Source organism: Myotis davidii, unplaced genomic scaffold (genome assembly GCF_000327345.1).
Source record: "Myotis davidii unplaced genomic scaffold, ASM32734v1 scaffold120, whole genome shotgun sequence".
NCBI classification, from domain to species: Eukaryota; Metazoa; Chordata; class Mammalia; order Chiroptera; family Vespertilionidae; genus Myotis; species Myotis davidii.
Window position 1 is genome coordinate 6,198,869 of NW_006294778.1, and position 20,828 is coordinate 6,219,696.

The 20,828-nt window shown below is 40.2% G+C and overlaps 1 protein-coding gene across 3 annotated transcripts in view; it reads right to left on the reverse strand.

Annotated features, from left to right (window-relative positions):
* The window catches only part of ANO4 (anoctamin 4), a 241,271-nt gene that overhangs the window by 32,366 nt on the left and 188,077 nt on the right, over positions 1-20,828 (reverse strand). For all 3 annotated transcript variants that reach the window (XM_015567602.1, XM_015567603.1, XM_006769374.2), the window contains 5 exons: positions 17,722-17,856; positions 16,156-16,252; positions 12,271-12,331; positions 5,696-5,778; positions 571-711 (listed from right to left, as the gene is read on the reverse strand). In XM_015567602.1, coding sequence (XP_015423088.1) covers positions 571-711; positions 5,696-5,778; positions 12,271-12,331; positions 16,156-16,252; positions 17,722-17,856 — 517 coding nt within the window. The remainder of the gene's footprint in view (positions 1-570; positions 712-5,695; positions 5,779-12,270; positions 12,332-16,155; positions 16,253-17,721; positions 17,857-20,828) is intronic.

Consider the following 20,828-nt stretch of genomic DNA (forward strand, 5'->3'; position numbering starts at 1 on the left):
ATATAGGATTTGCAAAATACATACTGGGTCATGAAAGAGAATATATTTCTTACATGGGCATGCTAAAAAAAAAGTTTGAAAAACACTGCTGTGGGTCCTGGCTCATATTCTTAGTTCCTTTCAGCATGGCATAGAGAGGCAAGTCAAAAGAATATTGGATTAAAGTAGAGGATCTGAGCTTTTGGCAGTTTACTGGCTATTTAGTGGCTAACTGGGCAAGCCCCTTAACTTTTTGCTCTACTTGTATAATCGGAAGAATATCCTTGTATCACCTCATGGAGTTGTGAGGAATATTGGATTAAAAGTAGAGGATCTGAGCTTTTGGCAGTTTACCAGCTATTTAGTGGCTAACTGGACAAGCCCCTAACCTTCCTGAGTCTCATTGCTCTACTTGTATAATGGGAACAATATCCTTGTATCACCTCATGGAGTTGTGAGGATTAAATCACAGAACATAAAAAGGATGTTTTGTAAAACTAGGCAAATGCATGACATAATTAGTGTTGCTACCATGTTAGAAGTGTGTACTGTATGAAGCAAATAAAAGAGTTCTGTAAAAAGGTTCCAAACCATAAAAAATATTCCTGATGCAGACACGATCAGTCGGCTGCATTTATCTGTAAACGCTTGGTATGGTTCTGGCTTTCCCGAAATGGGGTTCATCCGCTCCTTCTTGGAATACTTGGCTTCAAACTGGGGCCGTATTTCTTCCTAAAAAACAAACAGGCACATTTTATGCTCTGAAGAGGTGCGCACATGATAAGAAAAAATAATCATTTTTGATGATCTTTCTTTATTATCATCAAGGCAATGTGATTTAGACTAATAGTTAAATGGCTATTACCTTATGAAACTATGCTTGAAGAACGCTGAGATGAGAAAAGGGACCACCTGTCCTGTCTCAAGTGGTTTGAAACAACGTAGTAGCTTTTACTTTCATGACCAGGAAGTGAAACGGACACATGGACAAAGAAAGCTTCTGAACAGCAAAATGTTCAAAATTCATTATACATTTTTTAATTTTACTTTTTTTCTATTTCTTGACCTCTTAGCATTTGATATAACCAACCATTTTTCATCAATCTCTTCTCATGGTTCTATGATACATTTTTCTCAAATTTCATCTTAATGGCTGCTGCTTCTATTTCTTTTGCTTGTTCATCTTTTTTGAGCTCTAAATGGGTGTGCTTTTTTTTGGGGGGGGGTTAATCTTCACCTGATATTTTTCATTGATATATATATGATTTATTTATTTATTTTTTAAGAAAGAGAGTGAACTGTAGGGGAAGAGACAGAGAGAAACCTTGATGTGAAAGAGACATATCGATCAGTTGCCTCCCTCGTGTGTCCCGGGACGGGATTGAACCTGCAACAAGGTATATGCCCTTGACCGGAATCAAATGTGGGACCCTTCAATCCACAGGTTGAAGCTCTATCCACTGAGCAAAACCAGTTAGGACTCATTGTATGAGTTATAATGGCAATCCAACTCTTAGTATTCTCCAATCTTGTTTTTTTTTTTTTTTTCCTAGTGTAGGCATTGAAAACCATGGTTTCTCTATTTTTTTTTTTTAAATAAGCCCCTAAAGGAGTCATTCATGTTAACCACAGATTTTAAATGTCTTCTTAATTGGTATTGAAAACAAAGTAAATACCTTTCAAATCCAGCTAACATCAACGCTCCTCCACTTCTAAATCAAGCTGAGATTTTATTTCAATTAGTTGGGGCCCCATCTAACGTGAAAAGCAATTATGGGATTAGGAAAAGGTAATCAGCAAGAGGGTATGTTGAAGTCGTTCCAGTTAATTAAGTACATGTTGTATTTGAGTGTCTAACAAGAGGAGAGAAAGTGAGCGGAAACCCTGGTGAAATGGAGATTGAGCCAATCTAGGTAGAAACACTCAAGACTCGGATGAAGGTACCTGCAGAAAGCGAAGCAGCAGCTGATGGAAGATTGTGAAGAATGTGCACAGCCTGTAGCAGGAACGGCAGCCTGGCTGTGCCCAATGCTGGACTTCACTCAAGGGCAGGTCATAGGGAAGGGAAGGGGGACACAGAAACAGGTCCTGACTCCTTTCCTTTATTTTAGGCAGTTATACTTAAGGGTGTAAGTAGAACAGACCTAGAATAATCTGCTTCTTTGGGAAACTTCTAATTTGTCAGGCGGTGTCATTAAGAGCTGTTGAGTTAATCATCAAGCAACTGAGGCCAGTCACGGAGCCAGGCCTGTCTTCCTGGGTCTTATCAGCTGAACTTGTCCCCCACATGACTTTATATATTGAAGTGCTAACCCACAGGACCTCCGTATGTGACTGCATTTGGAAACAAAGTCTTTGCAGAGGTAATTAAGATAAAATGCGGCCAGTAGGGTAGCTCCTCACCCAGTGATGGCGAACCTATAACATGCGTGTCAGAGGTGATACGCGAACTCATTTTTTTGGTTGATTTTTCTTTGTTAAATGGCATTTAAATATATAAAATAAATATCAAAAATATAAATCTTTGTTTTACTCTGGTTGCAAAGATCAAAACATTTCTATATGTGACACGGCACCAGAGTTAAGTTAGGGTTTTTCAAAATGCTGACACGCCGCGCTCAAAAGGTTCGCCATCACTGTGACCTGACCCAGTATGACTAGTGTTCTCGTAAGGGAAAATTTAGACAGAGACACAAAGAGAAGAAGGCTCAGGGAGTAGATGGGCATCTATAAGCCAAGAGGAAGGGCCTGGAACAGATTCTTCCCACAGAGCCATAGAAGAAACCAACCCTGCTGATACCTTGACCTCAGACTTCCAGCCTCCAGAGCTCTGAGACAATACGTTTCTGTTGTTTACCTGGTAAGCCACCCATGTGGTACTTTTTAATAGCAGCCCTGGCACACGAATACCCCGGTTGACCCCTCAAGGAGGCATGCAGCAAGTCTGGGCATTTCTGCACAGCAAGCTGAGCAGCACAGGCTAGAAGAGACATTTCTACAGTGAATCTCAAACTGAGAACTGGAACTTCACATGGCTACTGAGGCAGGTCCTGCAAAATGTATGCTGAGTGAAAGAATGGTTCAAGCTTTTTTTTTTTTAATCCTCAGTTGAAGATTATATATTATTGATTTTACAGAGAGGAAAGGGGAGGGGGAGAGAGAGGGAGAGAACGAACCAGTAAGGACAGCAAAAGGGCCTTTCTTTTTATTTGCTGTGGCTTTCCACAATGTATGAGAAGCACCTGGTAATTAAAACCCTGGATTGTTAGCTTCTCTGAGTCAAACAGCTCCTCTGTTAAAACGGCAAGGCAAGGCAAGGCAAGCTACTCTCAAGGCTACATTCTTGCACTTCCCATCCTCCCTACTGTTTTTATAGCTCAGGGATAATTCACGCCAAGGAGTTTCTAGTTAGTAGAAAGTTCCCTTCTCCCCTCCCCTTCAAATATGCCTCTTTTGAACTCTTCATAACTTTTGCTCTAAGCATGTTTTATAGGTTTGAGAAAAATACTGATAAGACACTTCTGTAGGGCATCTGCCAGACTGTCTCCTGAAAAACAAACAAACTATAATTTTTCAGGACAAACACCCCTGGTACCTGCTCAACTTCAGCCCAATATCCTCCTCCCTTCCTTGTCGCATAGCAACAGCCAAAAGACTTAAAAGGGGAAGTTGCCCTTTGTTTATTGCCCTGTGCTGAATAGTGATACTTGACCCTTTCCTTTCATGGAAAGTAAAACAAACTTCCTCTCTGCATCTCTTCTTTTAGTTGTGAATTCTATCACAGCCCAGGTCACTGGCTAAACCCTAACAGAAACATTGATTGCTTGCTTTCCATAAGTGCCCTGACCTGGGATCAAACAGGAGTATGAATAATGCTCCAACCTACTGAGCCATCTGGCAAGAGCAAAGAATGGTTCAAGATTTTTTTTTTTAATGCTGTGCATTTACATGTGTTTTGTTTTGTTTTAGTATATCTTTATTGATTTCAGAGAGGAAGGGAGAGGAAGAGAGAGAAACATCAATGATGAGAGAGAACCACTGATCAGCCCTCTCTTACAGGCCCCCTACTGGGAATCGAGCCCACAATTCGGGCACGTGCCCCAACTGAAATCGAACCTGGGACTCTTCAGTCAGCAGGCCAACACTCTATCCACTGAGCAAAACCAGCTGGGGTTGGTTCAAGCTTTTTAACAGGGTTGGGAAGACAGAGGGCTCCAGACTTACAAGAGATGTTTATCCTGAGGGTACCTGCGCTTCGGGCCCACCAAAAGTGCCAACTGTGACTTTTAGACTGGTTTTGTCCAACTTACTTAAATAATTCCATACAGTATCACTGAAAGAGGAAAATTTAGAAACACCTCTTTTCTTTGGAAGTGAAAAAAGTCCAAAGATGACAGGATTGCTTGGTGGTGACTCAAATTCCCAGGAAATAAAAATCCCATTTGAAAGTCGTTCTGATGAACACGTGACAAGAAACAGCAGAACAGCTTCACCTGGGGGGAAGTCCCCATGCGGCCTGGAAGCTGTCGCTAAACTCCAGTCACCTGGACAGTTCAGAAATCGTTTACTGGGGAATACTTACAAAAACATGACAGAGTCCTTACCCAACAAACAAGGATTGCTGGAAATCCCAGTATTATTTCCAGATCTAGAACTGCCCAAATGTATTCAAGGGCATGAGGAGAAAAAGTTACCAGGTGTGATTTGAAGAAAAACAAACAAAAATACTTTTCAAAATGATCTCCACCACCGAGCCAACCACAGGGCTAAATTCTCATTTGTGTTTCCAGAATATTCCTTTTAACATATAAAAATATATATGCATAGCAGGAAAACACCCATTAAATACCCATCATCACAGCACATGTGATTAGTTTATCTGATTTTCTGCCACAACAAGGCTCTCAAGAAATGGGATTCAGGAAGGTAAGAGATAATGAATGAGAGGAAGGAAAGAAGAGTTCAGGCCTAGATTGGGCTGACAAGGGAAGTAGGGTCTGATGTAGTGACCAAGACCAGCAAGGGTGCGTGAGAGACTTCTGACAGGAATGGGGTGAGAAGAGGATGAAGACCAGACCTAGGTTGGGAGAGGGCACAGTGTATTGGCCTAAAAGGGGAGAGTGGTGGAGCTGGGAGGGGGTGGGGGGAACTTCAGTCTGAGGTTACCTCTCCTTGACAGACTTATCTAGAGCTGGCCCTGCATTTAGCCACACCCATCAAGGAGGCAGCTTGAGGAGAGTTTTCAGCTCAGCATTTCGCACTTCGGGGAATGCTGACTTTGTGCATGCCTCTGGGCTCTGTCCAGGGTCCTGGAGAGCTCCCGGAAACATTGCCCAGGAACAGTTCTCTTAGGGGGCATTTGCTTGCATGTGCCTAAGTTTGTAAAACTATCGCTCTCCTTCTGCTGAAGTGAAGCAATGGATAATATCGAAGAAAGCTAAACAAATCTTATTACCAATCCTTTGGATGCCTCTATTTAAAAGTAAAGTGATTTACTTAGCTATGGACTTTGATTCCACTAAGCAATCAAAAAAAAAATTTCTTTTTAATTCTGTTTGTGGTTTCTAGACTACTTAAGAGTTTTCTGCAAAAACAGATACCGCAATGCTTCATGAGTAAACCTGGCTTCTCTCACAGTGCAGGAAGTGATAACTGAAGGGGACTGTGTATTTCTTGGTGATTCGCTTTATAAAATTCCGGTGTAAATGATACAAACCTCTTCCTCTTCCCAGTCTATCAAATCCCAGTCATAAGCAATTACTGCTCGCCGTCTTTTCCAAAACTCCAGGAAAACTGTCGCTGGAACAAGCACAGAAAGACACGAACATTTGAACAAAAAGCAATGCTGTTAACTGTGCCGCTAAGTAATGAAGCCATTGCAAAGAATGACAGCTGTTTGTGTAAGCATCCTTGAGCATCAGAACTTCCCGCTAATCTAACATAAGTAGGAATGTTTTCAGAGAATTACCAAGCTTGTCTCCTGCATAATAAAAAATCAGAGATTTCATTTAGAATAAATTAAGCTAATTTGCAAGTCGAGACAGAACAGACTTATTAGAATGACAGGGCTCTCAGGATGTAAGAATACAGAAAACTCGGTTACTAACACCTTTCTAATTGATGGCATGTTTATTTTTAAAAGTCAGAGGCAGTGGCAAAAATAAAAACTAGCAGTATTTGATTGGCAGTGATGACTGGTTCCCCAAATCCTCCTTGCAGGAAATACCTATGTAAAATGTATTTTTTTTCTATTTCATTGAAGGAAGCTATTTTATTGGAGGAAGAAATCCTACTGCATCTCTCTCTCTCTCTCTCTCTCTCTCTTTTTAAAAAAACAACAACAAAAAAACCATGTCTTTATTGTTGCATTGAAGGCACATGGTGTAAATTCTGTTAAGAACCTTTTCCAACAAGTGTTGGCATCCCCACCCGGGGAAATCTGGGGGTAATCCTTAACTAGACAAAATAACTTTCTACTCATTTCTATTTTAAAAGATCTACTCAAATGAATTACTGAACACTCTACAATGACAGAGAGAGGTGAAAAAAAAATCAAGACACAATCTTGCTGCCTTGGAAGTCACAAGCCAAATGAGTGACACACAGGCATACACACACACAAACTTTGAGAGCAAATGTAACTAAAGATACCACAGGGACGCCATGGGAGGCAGAGTTGATGAGCCTAACTCTGTTGGGCTTGCTGTGAAGTTAGACTTACAGAGGCAAGAATGTCACGTATTTGAAATTCGTTTCATGAGGAAATGTAAATATCCGAATGCCCATTCCAAAGAAAGATAATTACTTTCATCTTTCCTATTCTGCCTTGCCCTCACACGAACTCCCCATTAGTGGCATTTGAACATAGAACATATATTTTTAAAATGAGTAACTGGAAAGGCTGTATAGGATAATAATTAAGAGCTTGCTGGCATATGATCTATCGTAGGTTTGAAATCTAGTTCAGATATAACCAGTACTACTCTTGGCAAATCAGTGAACTTTTCTAACTCTCCATGTCCTTCTAAGCCAAAGAAAAATGGCAATATAGGTCTATGTTCCCTATATGAAATGCTAAAATTCAAAATGATCTAAAAATTCTAAGTTCTGTCCCCCTGCCCCAAAGTTTAGCAAAAACTCATCTTGTGGCAGGTTCTGACCTGGACTGACATTAGAATTCTAATCGCCTCCATTTACCCCTCTAAGTGAGGAAATCCACACATTGAAAGCAGCCATATGACTGTATTTGAATATGGGGTCCTTCCCAGACCTGCTGAGTGTTACATAATACATATGCCATGCGCCTTTCCAAAATCTGAAAAGTTCAGAGTAATTATAGTTGGTAAGAAACCCACACCTAAACGAATCAAGTGCTTAATTCTTGGAGAGGGAAATTAAAATAAATGAATGTCTGTGGAGATTAATAAAAGTGCCAGCGCTGAGTGGCCATTTCCCACTGGCATCCTTCCTGTGAGTCTGGTTGTGTTGGGGTCCCCAAGGCCACCTCCAGGTTTGATGACTCATGAGGATGACTCATGGCACTCAGCATAGAAATAAGATTACAAAAGATAAAGTAGTGCAAATATCTAGAAATAAAAGGCCAATTATTATAAAATTTATTTTCAGCCCTAGCTGGTTTGGCTCAGTGGATAGAGCATCAGCCCACGTACTGAGGGGCCCCACGTTCGATTCCAGTCAAGGGCACGTACCTCAGTTGCAAACTCCATCCGCAGCCCTGGTCAGGGCGCATGCGTGAGGCAACTGATGGATATGTCTCTCTCACATCTATGTTTCTCTCTCTTTGTCTCTCCCCCTCCCTTCCACTCTCTCTAAAAATCAATGGAAAAATATCCTTGGGTGAGGATTAACAAAAAAAATTATTTTCAAAAACTGAGACAAACTTCATTCACAAATTACTGACAGGATCAGAATCTTTGAATTTGCATAAAAAGAACCACAATCTTGTTATTGATCAGAGAGCTCTAAGAACCTTGATTTGTTTGTTTACTGGGAATAATTTAATTTTGGTCAACACTTAAAGTAGGAAAAAACAGGAAGGAAAGGAAAAACATACTAGTAAATGAAGAACAGAGGGGAATAATCTGTTTGCTGACAAGTCTCCACCAACAACTAGCTCCCTAATGACTCATTTTTTTTTTCCCTAGGGAGAAAAGCCAACTCAGGCCATAATTGGTTTGTCTCTTGAATCTTTCTGAACAAAAATGAGCACAAAGGAAAGAGCCACTTGGCTCAAGCCCAGAGCCCTGGGCTCCTAGTATACTTCCAGGGTCCCCAAGAGGCCCTGCTACCACAGACCTGTGAATATGAACAATGGTAGTGGAGTTCTAGCTCCACACAAAGGCCTTCCCAACTGTTACAGACTGTTTCCAAATGGGCCTTATTGTTTCTCTAGTGAATACACAAAGCAAAAGGCAACAAAACAAGCATATCACCCCATGTCTTCCAGGTCTAGTAAACCACTTACATCTGTTCTCAATATCTTCATATGGAGCAATTTCTCAAAAATAAAGTTTCTTTTCTTAAATGTTGCAACTTGTTAATCATAAAGAATGATCCTGCCTGGCCAGGGTGACTCAGTGGTTGAGTGTCAACCTATGAACCAAGAGGTCATAGGTTTGATTCCTGGTCAGGCACATGCCTAGTATGCAGGCTTGATCCCCAGTAGGGGACATGTAGGAGACAGCTGATTGATGTTTCTCTCATTGATGTTTTTATCTCTTTATCCGTCTGTTTTCTCCTCTCTCTAAAATCAATAAAAATATATTTTTTAAAAAAGAATGATCCTGAGACCATTAAACTGGGCTCCATTAGGACTGACACACTTTTATAGAATATACCATTGCAAAGCAGTATAAATGTGGCTCAGGGTGAGCATAATAGTCTTTTATCTGAAAGTTCTCATGTTACACAGAATATCTGAACCTGGGCGTAGACTGTGGGAGCTGAGACTTGCGTGTTGAAGTCTTGGCTTTGCCACTTTCTAGCTACTGCCTTAGTTTCCTCATCTATCACACGGGGATAACAACAGTACTAGTACTTTCTTCAAAGGTTGCTATAAAGATTAACTGAGATGATACTGTACAATGCTTAACACAGTGTCCAGAACATAAGCCCTCAATAGTGAATATTATTATTATAATTGTTATTATTGCCTCCCATTCCAGATTTCTACAGAAGACATAGCCCTATCTATAAAGAAACACCTGGTGTAAATCATTCTTTTTCTCATTATTTTTCTGGGAACAATATAAGATTTAAGCAATAAATTTTCAACTAAAACAAAGCAATTCAGAGGATGAATTATTCCAGGCTTACATTGTCTGGAATGAACCTAAAATGTTCCCTTGTGCCCAAGGGTTATTACAAAACATCTGTCAGAGTCTTACTGAATACCCTCCAAGGTACAAGGACTGTCAAACCTCCAATCCACCTACTTCCATCCTCAGAAGCTTCCCAACTCCATCCTACAGGTAATCACCACCAATCAATCAGTTGAGATTGGCAGGATAAAATCAAACCTTTTTATTATGCCCAGCATAAGACATTCCAAGTTGCAAGAAAGGGACACAATCGCCTTTGTAGCGGTGGTATTCAGTGAGGGGTGGAGATGAGAACCTCTGTTTTATAGACAAATGTCATTATCCCAGAACTTCACTCCTACATATAGTCTCAGAGAGAAAACATGATTTCAGTCAAAGTATATCTAAAATGGGTGAAACATTGAAGTGGGTAAGGAAGTTTTGTATGTAAATTCTTCCAGAATACATTTCTCTCTACAGAAGCATTAACTCATTATACAGTAGACGAGTAGCACAAAGCAGTGCTTCCCAATGGGTATGACAGGAATGGACTACAGGCCTGCAAGAGATAATAATCCCTTTGGCCCTCAGGGTGGCTGGGGCTAGGGTCTTTCAGGAGTATTATCCTAGGCCCTGAGCAGGCTCCTTCACATGCATCAGTACATTGTTAAAATCTTATCATTTTCTATGTGTGCTATGACTTGAAAGAGTTTGGGAATCACTGACTTAAGAATAAGTATATATTTTTAAAGTTTCCTTACATGTAATCATGGCAAAGGTTAAGCAGTGGATGGTTTATTATACTTCCTGATCATGGTTACTGATAATAATATGGTCTAGGAAAATCAAATACACATTCTTGATCTGAGAGCTCAGTCCAGTAACCAAAACTCTGTTAATGATTGGCTTCCTTTGTTTGCGAGGGACAGACACACACAAATAGTGAAGGCTTTCCGCAAGGCCCACCAAGGGAGGCGGGAATTATATGGGAATCAAAGACTGGGCCTATTCAGAGACAGTGTACAGAAGCCGGCAGCTTGAGACACCCTAGTCACAAGAGACTCTGGTCTTCACGTTGATACCCACCAATAAGATGGCTTGGCTACACTCTTTGCTTCTCTATGGGGGATTGTTCCACATTTTCTTTCAGTTGGCCACCAGTTGGCTTCTGCACCTGTATTCTATATCTTTTTCACTAGCTCTTTATTGCTTGTCTGTAGGTTCTGATTTCTCTTAACTTCAGCCTTCTCATAATTCCTCCTGATCCCTACTTCTCCCTGATGGTCAATCTCAATCTCTCGCTTCCTCCTCTACACCCTTTCTGCATCCTTCCCTGTCAGTTCCTACTGCTAAGTTCCTGTCTCTATCTGCATTTCCTACCCCACATTCATGAGAATGAGGAACGTCAGGTCTTCTCCCAGGCCACTCACCAACCTAGGGTTTGACTGATCTTGGGTCAAATACCCACTGGCTGAAAGGGGCTGAAGTCACAGAAATAAAAATATGTCTCTTTAACAAAGCTGTGATGGGTGGGACAATTTTCCTTTGAAGATCTCTAGGTAGGCCATCCTCAAGAGAACAGGGCTTTATATTTCTACTCGTCAAAGATTATTTAAACACTTTCATCTCATAAATCCTTTTGGCAATTTCCTTCTCTTTCCCAATCCATCCATCCATCCAATATGAATCTCTCTGTCTTAAAAGAAATGCATGAGTTCTCCTGTGATAATATGGTCCTTAAGAAAGATAAATTATATGTGAATATGATTACAAGTTCCACTAAAATGATATGAACCAAATGCTATAAAAGTTCAAAGAAGAAAGACATCTTCTGGCTGGAGCAGATGACATTTCAGCTGGGCCCAGAAAGATGGGGAAGATGCTGATATTCATTCCAGACAGAAGGAACAACATGAGCCTAAGCCTCGAGTTAGTGGAGTTTGGTAACATCCAAATTCACATTTGGTATTAAAATTCTAGAAAAAAATACATAATCATTGAAAAAAAATTCAAATCAAACTGAAAATATATAGTGTAAAAATGCTGTCTCTTGTCACTGTTCACACTTACCCTTCCACGAATTCTGCTCGTCAAAGGTAACCACCATTCATTGTTCACTATGAATTTGTCCAGGATATTTTCTCCACTATTAACTTAAAGCTTATAATTATTTGACTAAGAAGATAACCCATTAAAATGAGACTCATTTTACAAAGAAGTGGGTTAATAACTTTGGATTAATTCTATAAGTGAATGTTCCATCACACCTCGTTATTATGGCTTGAAGTTACATAAAAGGACTCGATCCAGCCTTTTAAGTAGCTTTTGTTTATAGAGGGTCATTTTGACCAGAATTGGAAGAAAACCAGACGTGGTTACTCATGCATTAGCCTAATTAAAAGATCCCACACACAATCGAAAATCCTATATCATCCTGAGATGGGTATTTGGATCTCATCATATCTTTCTGTTTTATCTCCAACAGAAGGCAAATTTACTCAAAATATGTAATGCTATGTAATTGTTGAAGGTTTAAGAGAAAGCAGACATGTTTCTTCTTTACAGTATCACTTTTTAAATAAGCCACATGAATTATGTATCAGCTTGTGTCTAATAGAACAGGCAACTGAATTTACTCCAGCTTCTTCCTTTCAAAATCCAAAGTCAGATTTCTGTGTGTTTTTTAAAATATATTTTTATTGATTTCAGAGAGGAAGGGAGAGGGAGAGAGAGATAAAAACATCAATGATGAGAGAGCATCATTAATTGGCTGCCTTCTGCATGCTCCATACTGGGGATTGAGCCTGCAACTCAGACATGGGCCCTGACTGGGAATTGAACCATGACCTCCTGGTTCATAAGTCAATCTCAACCACCAATCCACAACAACTGGGCCAAAGTCAGATTTCTAAAGGAACGTATCAGAGAGCATATGAGGGGAACTCAAGTTCCATGGATGTGGAACACTTACCCCAGACTGCCATGAACACAGCAAAGAAGACAGTGGCTCCATTGTCAAAAAGGTGGGTGACCTGGGAACATTATGAATCACAGTTAAGCTAACTTCCCATATGCTATATTCCAATTCACATTTTTTTCTAGTTCTGTAAAAATAGCTATGATGATGCAATGACTTTTGCCAGGTTTCTTTGGAAGATACTCCTTTTGGATCATAATCAAGAAGGGAATTCCTCTGACTGTGAATGGAAGCGAGAGCTTGTTCCCTTCAGGTGAGTCTCAGCTAGCTGAACATTTCTCAGCAGCCCCAATAGTGCTACTAAGGATTTCCTTTTGTGCACTATAAAAACTAATATATGTGCAACATATGTATTTGGATATATTTAAGAGGTATTACTGTTGTACTTTAAAGGTTTCTGATTCCCCAAGCACTGTTTTTAATGCCTCATTCATTCACTTTGAAAACATCGCTATTTTGTGTAGCTTTGAGCAAACATTTTCTGGGCTGCCCTCTGGGTTTCAGCATTATGAAGAGGAGAAAGTAGAGCATTAACAAGATCCACTTCCACCTGTATGAAAGCCTTGGGTAATCACTATATTTGCCTAGCACACATAACAAACACAGCTAGCAAGTACTTTATTGTTAGAATAATATATTCTATCGCACACCCACCGCAGAAAGCAAAAATATTCTTGCTGCAAAACTGGCAGGCTCATTTCTGCCTCCAGGATAAATCACACCAATATCATGCCAAATTGAAATGATGACTGATATATTCATAAAGGATAACTTTTTTTTGGTGCTTTATAGCTCGCTATAAAGCATACTTTATTGTCCCTCAGAGAATGTGCCAAGCCTAAACAGATCTTATTCTGCTACATCAGAGTATGAAATATTCAAATACTTCCAAAAGTTTATGCTTTCCCTCCCTCCCTCCCTCTCTCTCTCTCTCTCTCTCTCTCTCTCTCTCTCTCTCTCTCTTGAACATTAGGAGAGAAGGCAACATTCAAACATCGAAAGAGAGATAAAAGTCTAAAGCAAATTTATTTCATATGCCGGGGTAGTGGTAAGCTGCATATTGGGCGCCTGGCATAAAATCAAGCCCAAGAGTCCCAGTGGCTTGTGGGTGGTGTGTGCTCAGCACTAGGGCATTCCCTGGGAGTTGGTAGACATTGTAGCTGGCACCATCAGTGTAGATTCTGGAATGGGATTGGGATCGTTGTTACTGCCAGTTGCTCAGGTCATCTTTCCCTCCTTTCTCCAGGTAACAGAACTCTCTTATCAGGTCACTAGAGGGCACACAGCTCAAACAGAAATACCCTGAGTCCTTCCCAGGGACTGGTGTGCGAACATTTGGAGAGAGACCCTTTTCTGCTGCAGTGAATATGTGAGTCAGGAGGGTTGGCGAGTTAACAGGGACATCTGGTTCCTACTAAGATGGTAAGGTAGCATAAGCTGATGGCTCCCTCTGCCACAGGCAACCCTAGAGAAGCAAGATAGTAGATTCTGGGAACTAGCAAAACACAAAACCAAACAAAGACCCTGAGAAACTAGGCAACATCTACCTTCGGAAACAGATATTCTGTAACAGCAGACGAAGAATTTAAAATAAGTACAAAAATACACTTAAAGAGATAAAGGGAGGAAAATGTAAGCCTGGAGCTATGGTGGTCAGCAGCCACCATCCCCATCCTGTGATGAGAACCTGTCTGCAGAATGATCATGTAGACAAGTGGCAAGAGAGCAACACTTGGGGACCTGGAGGACCAGTTCTAGGCTGAGCCCTTGTGCTCAGATAATGGCAACTATTCCAGTGTTTTTTTTCCAGGGCCATGAGCCAATGTGTCCCTTTCTGCATAAATCAGTTAAAGCTGGTGGCTGAACCTTACAAATATAAGGGTTGAGAAGAAAACATTCCTGATCAACAGAGCAGCCACTGATTAAACTGGATATGGGCTCTGATTTGATGCCTATGTCCTCAGTCCCAGGAAATCAGTCTAGCATTTCTGATAAGTTTTTCTAAATGAAAGTCTGGACAACTTCAATTCATCATTTGGAGGCTTCTTAGGCCTTCATTTTACTAAGTTTTGAGGCAAGAGTAAACTTAAAATCTGTAATCTAAAAATCTAGTGACTCAGTATGGAAGAATGGCGTGCTTTGTAGTCGGATAAACTAAGGCACAGTCACTTACTGCTGTGTGATCATGGATGAGTAATTTTTGCCTCTCTTCATCCTGAGTTAAATGGGAATAATAATATCAACCTTGAAATTGCTATGAGAATTAGAAAGAATAAATGTAGGTTGCCTAGCTATTTTTATAGCTATAGCCTAGCTATTATTATAAAATTATTGTTCTAGATATTATATTCAGTAGGATAACTGCCCAAAGAAACCCCTATAAAATCTGAGCACTGCAAACATGATGGTTCTTTTAAAGGAATTATCTTGGATCTTCTGAAGAGAGAACTTCATGCAAGGCATGCTTTTTCACATAAAAACCCCCAAATAAACATATACCCCAAAACAACAACAGCAGACTGAGTTTCTGAAATTCCCCCAAAGCAGGATTTTTGTACTCAAATCATTCAGGCTTAACTGACAATCAATAAACAGAAATTAAATTACTGACAAACTTCTTTTTCTCCTCATTGAAATCTATATTTCCCTAGCTCACTCAGTTAAATTTGTCCTCATCAACTCAGTTCTATTTGTATGCTCTCCAAAGGTAGGGAGTATTCTGTGCTTTTTTTGGCTATCTGATGCACATACCAAGAGTCCAAATCTTTTTAAAATCACAGCTGGCTGCTGAGGTTCAGGCTCCGCACAGACTGGCCACCTGCAGTGCTAACGACATCATGGATGGGCGGGCTCCTGGCTGCCTATCAAATGTTCACTCATTTATAAGGAACAAAACTCTGCAATGCCAACAGCGTAATCAGATAGATCCAAGCTGCAGTGATCACAGAGGTTCAATAAAATCTGCTAACCCTTTCATGTCTGGAATATAGGCAGGGGGTCTTGGAAAAGTCATCACCAGCCCATACTTGAGCTATTGCTACACATTAGTGACACCGCCCCTCAGTAAAACGCTACAGGAATTTGATTAGATATAAAACTTTTAATAAAGTAATAAGGTATAACATGAGAAAGGGAGATGCAAAAACCTATAAAAGAAAGAAACAAAGAAACGTATAGACATTAATGGTGCTATATGTTTTCTTTGTTTCAAAACGCTTTCACATGTGCTATCTTCCTTGGTCCTCATGACATGACATGACATGGGGCAGAGAGAGCAGGTGTGCATTTCTGATATGAGAAGCTCAGCCTCAAAATGGCTGTACCTGTGCAGGGTCAAGGAGGTAAAAATAGCTGAACTAGCCTCAGACCTAAGTCTTTTTGACAATAATGATGATGAAGAGGAGGAAAATGATGGCTTCTCTCATATACTGATATATTATCATTTGCCAAGCACTATGCTCAGTATACATCTTATCTTTCTTATAATAATTGTGTGAAACAAGTATCATGTTCTGAACTTTACAAAGGAGAAAACTGAGGCTCAGAGAGGCAAAATAACTTTGTTCTTTGATTGACAAGTGGTAAAGAGAAGAGTCGAGATTTGAGTCTTTCTCTGAATCTAACAATTATGCTCTTTTGCACTCAGCATGCTGCAGTTTCTTGTGATGATGAATAGAACCAATACATTAAATACATATATACATTATACACGGTGCAAAGATATTTGATTAGAACACTGAATGATGGAGGTAGGTCTATGCTACGACATAAGCTTGTGAACCAAAGACCAGAAATGACAAAGAGAATAGAGTTAGCCCGTTGCTCAGGAAAGTGTATGTAAATTTCTATCCACCTGAAATGCTGCATAGTTGAAATTACCTTGGCATAAACACAGCTGTCTGACAGCCTCATGAACGGACAGTATTTATCGCACACAGGACACATGATGATATCTGTAGCTTGGCAGACTTCTTTACTGGAAAAGAGAACAGAAAGCACTGCTTTTTGATGACATCAGAGCATTTCCTCCCTCCAATTTCATGAGAACATTCAACCAGTAAATAAGATCCAGTAGATTATATTTTTAATCTTCAAAGCTTCTTAGCCTTATCTGTTATTAATATAAACAAGTTCCTGCACAATTTGATAATTTGATACACCTATCTATTTATGAGGCTATTTCTTGGCTTTACATATTAGTAAGTTAAACTCAGAAAAATACATAAAGCAAAACACTGGTTGTCATACTCCAAGTTATGCAGAAGTCATTCCTAACACTGCACAGGTTTGAAGCCATTTCACACTGAATTATGGGAACAATGAGATACTTAAAAGCACCTGTCGAGATTTCTATATACAAAAGTTACTACTAATAATGGAGAAATAAGTAAAAATATTAGGGATTAGTTCTGGTAGAAAGCTACATTTAGGTAACAATTTTACCAGAAAGTAAAATATGTTTGTAGGCAGGATGGCCACTTAATCACTTAAATTTTTTAATTTTTTTTTTTTGGGGGGGTGGGGGGAGTCATGGAGAGGAAGGGATAGAGAAAGATAACAACATTGATGTGAGAGAGAAACATTGATTGGTTGCCTCCCTCATGCACCCTGACCAGGGATCAAACCAGTCACCCCTTAGTATACAGGACGATGTTCCAACCAACTGAGCCACACAGGTCAGGGCCAATCACTTTTATTCTTGCAATCACTTCTAAAAGGCACATGTATTATTTAAGAGTATTTCCCAGCCTTTCAATAAGATCTCCATGAATACTTTAAACTCTATTTTGGTGAGAGAGCCAAGATAATCATCAACACTGAATCATTTGGACCCCTCAGTATACAGGACGATGTTCTAACCAACTGAGCCACACAAGTCAGGGCCAATCACTTTTATTCTTGCAATCACTTCTAAAAGGCACATGTATTATTTAAGAGTATTTCCCAGCCTTTCAATAAGATCTCCATGAATACTTTAAACTCTATTTTGGTGAGAGAGCCAAGATAATCATCAACACTGAATCATTTGGAAGGCCCCAGCATGTGGGTGAGATGTCTTTCTAGTTTAGGTTTAAAAGGTCCTTGTAAAAACACAGAATCCATACAAAATTACTGTTAACCCACCATTTTGCAGAGTTAGCAGAAAGAAAAAAAGTGAAAAAGGCAGAAAAAGTCCATTTCAGCCAGTGAATGAAAGTGACTTGTTCTGTGGACAAATCATGGCATATGTGTCCAGAAATGCAAACTCTGCTTCCTTGCTAGCTGAAGACCACAGCAGCGAGGGCAATGGATGGTGAGGCTTCGTAAATGGACCCTTTTGCATTTTTCCAGAAGATACTGAGAAGGAAGTCAGAAGAAAAACCTAAGAGGGCCCATGGTTTGGACACAAAGCACAAACAGTATCTTTAAATAGAAGCAAAGGCAGGCTCCCCCACGCTCCCATACCTGACTTGGCAGTGATCCAGGGTAATGACTCCATACAAAAAGACAAACAGTCCAATGAAGGCAGCTGGGAAGAGCATGCCGGTGTACCAGCCCAGCCAGGCAAAATACAGCCCAATCTTCTCTCCAAAGTACCGCCTGTTTTAGACACAACAGCCTTACAGGTTATATCTTAGGGTTAGGCATTAGAACACTTTGCTCAGTCTTGCACTTTGTGGTTGCCTTGTAGATAAACATGTAGACCAGGTAAGCCAAGGGAATGGAACATTTGATCCCGTCTAGGCTCTGGGCTTAAATTTCTCCCCCTCCTACTAAATATCAGAAAGAGAATGCACACTTTTATAAAAGAACATACACAACTTGCTCTGAGAAAACATTCAGGAAGCTATAACACTTATTAATACAAAGCCAGAATTTGAAGAGTCGTTGACAACACCTCATTTTCTGCCATTTCTGGGTTTGCGCTTATGTGTAATGTATGTATTATCATTATAAATTTCTTTAAAGAATAGTAAATCAACTTATTGTGAAAAACTTTAAACATCTCTTTCAATATTTTGTAGCTTTATCAGACATTGAAAATGCTAGAATCATAAGATATTGGACAGAAAAGAAAACTCTCATTACTGAGATTAAACATGAGTAGACACTTAGAGCAACCTTCCCTTCTAAGTGGTGACTTTCACAGGCTTCGATATCTACCTATATAAATATTTTTGAGGCTAACCAGCCCTGTGATCTATGAAGTTTGAAAATGTCCAGGATATTTCTTGGTTTTTATTTCTTAAACTAGAGGCCCGGTGCACAAAATTTGTGTATGTGGGGTGTCATCCCTCAGCCTGGCCTGCACCCTCTCCAATCTGGGACCCCTTGAGGGATGTCCAACGGCTGGTTTAGGCTCGATTCCAGGCAGTCAGGCATCCCTCTCACAATCTGGGACTGCTGGCTCCTAACTGATCACCTGCCTGCCTGCTTGATTGCCCCTAACCACTCTGCCTGCCTGATTACCCCTAACCTCTCTGCCTGCCTGCCTGCCTGATCGGCCCTAACTGCTCTCCCCTGCCAGCCTGATTGCCCCTAACTCCTCTCCCCTGCCGGCCTGATTGCCCCTAACTGCCTCTGCCTCGGCCCCCGCCACTGTGACTTTGTCCAGAAGGATGTCTGGAAGACATCCGGTCTAATTAGCATATTACCCTTTTATTAGTATAGATATGAATAATATGATCAACTTGTATTAGAATACAAACCAAATTGTGCTTTCTGTGCCTTTCAACTGCTATATTTCATGACTTGGAAGGTAATTATTTCTTAGCCCAACATAAGAATATTCTAATTAGTTTATTTTCATTCTAAACAAGTGTTGTTGACCATCTGTTTTTAAATACTGACTGCTGCTTTCCTTTTAGAATGTCCAATGGTTCCTAAGAGCATGGGATTATTTATTTATTCCACCTTCTACAGTGTCCCAATAGAAACTTTCCACTCCCGGAAGGCTTTTCCAACATGCCTTTATATGCACATATATTTATTTATTCATTCAATAAATAAAAAATACCTACTATGTACCAAATACTGTGCTAGGAGCTGAGAAGATTTTGGTGAGAAAAATAAGCTTGGTCCTTGCTCCTATGAAGCTTTCAAGGCAATAAAGAAGACACACGTAGACCAATTACAGAAATACATTTATAATTACAAAACTGGGAAAACAGCTAAAAGGGAGAGGAATACAATTCTATCAGCATATATAACAAGGCCATATGACCACCCTAGTCAAGGAAGACTTCTTTGAGAGGGTGACTATTGTGCTGATGAGTGAAAATAAGCTAGGTGAGGTGAGTGATCAGATAGGAAACAGTATGTACAAAGGTCCTGTGGTAGAAGGGACAAAGTAAAATAAGGGTGGTGTGATTAGGACACTGAGAACAAGAGTTGGGCATGGGGTAAGTGGGGTCTGGGCCTCAGTGGGTCTTGTAGACCATGCTAACTGCATTGATCTTTGTCCTGAGAGAAATGGAAATGCATTAGAGAGTTTTTACAATCAAGGACATGATTAGATTCACATTCCAAAAAAATCACTCTGTCTACAGGGAAAAGAATGGATTGGAAGGGGTCAGTGTGGGAAAAGGGAGACCAAGTAGGGGACAACAGCCATAGTCTAGGTTACAGGGAAAGGAAGAAGCATGGCGGAGGAGAGGCTGGGTGTGGTCAGATTCGAGAGATATGGAGGAAGCAAAATCTATGGGACAAGAACTATTTTAGAGACAAGAGCCCCTAGATCAGTGGTTCTCAACCTGTGGGTCGCGACCATCGGAAAACACATATAGCATATCAGATATTTACATTACGATTCATAACAGTAGCAAAATTACAGTTATGAAGTAGCAACGAAAATAATTTTATGGTTGGGGGGGTCACCACAACATGAGGAACTGTATTAAAGGGTCGTGGCATTAGGAAGGTTGAGAACCACTGCTAGATGCTCCACAACCTCACTCTACTCAAGTCTTACTTGTACTTTTCATCTCCCTTCGCATTGGCCAACACCAGTCCCACTGCTCGGCCAGGGCTCAGCTCTTCAGAGCCTTCCACAGAGGCACATCCTTTCCATTTTTTCTGAGTTATTGTAAAATTTACCACCTCCATCAGACATTTTACCTAACTGTACACATAGTCTTGTATTGTTCTATAGTTGTCTCAAGTATGCCGGCCCTGTTTCCCTGAAGGAAACTGAGAATTTCTCAGCCAGAGACTGGCTTCTGTGTGTCTTTGCCAAGAGTACTTAGCATGGTACTAGAAACACAGTGGGCAGTTAATTAATACTCATTGACAAACTGCAAAGTCTTAATCAAAACACTGTCATGGACAAGATATGTTTTGCCTACAGCAACTTTCTGTAATTTTTAATCAATAAAATCCTGTAATATGAAACTGTGGCTGGGAAGAGAATTTGCTTTTATGTTTTTCCCCCACTGTTTTATCATGTATTGAAACTGATCAATGGAAAATGATCTCATCTCAAAAAATATTTTCCACTCACACAAATCATCTGGATCATTTATTTTACCAACACAAAGAGTGGCACACAATTCATCAATGTCCTTGAGTCAGCA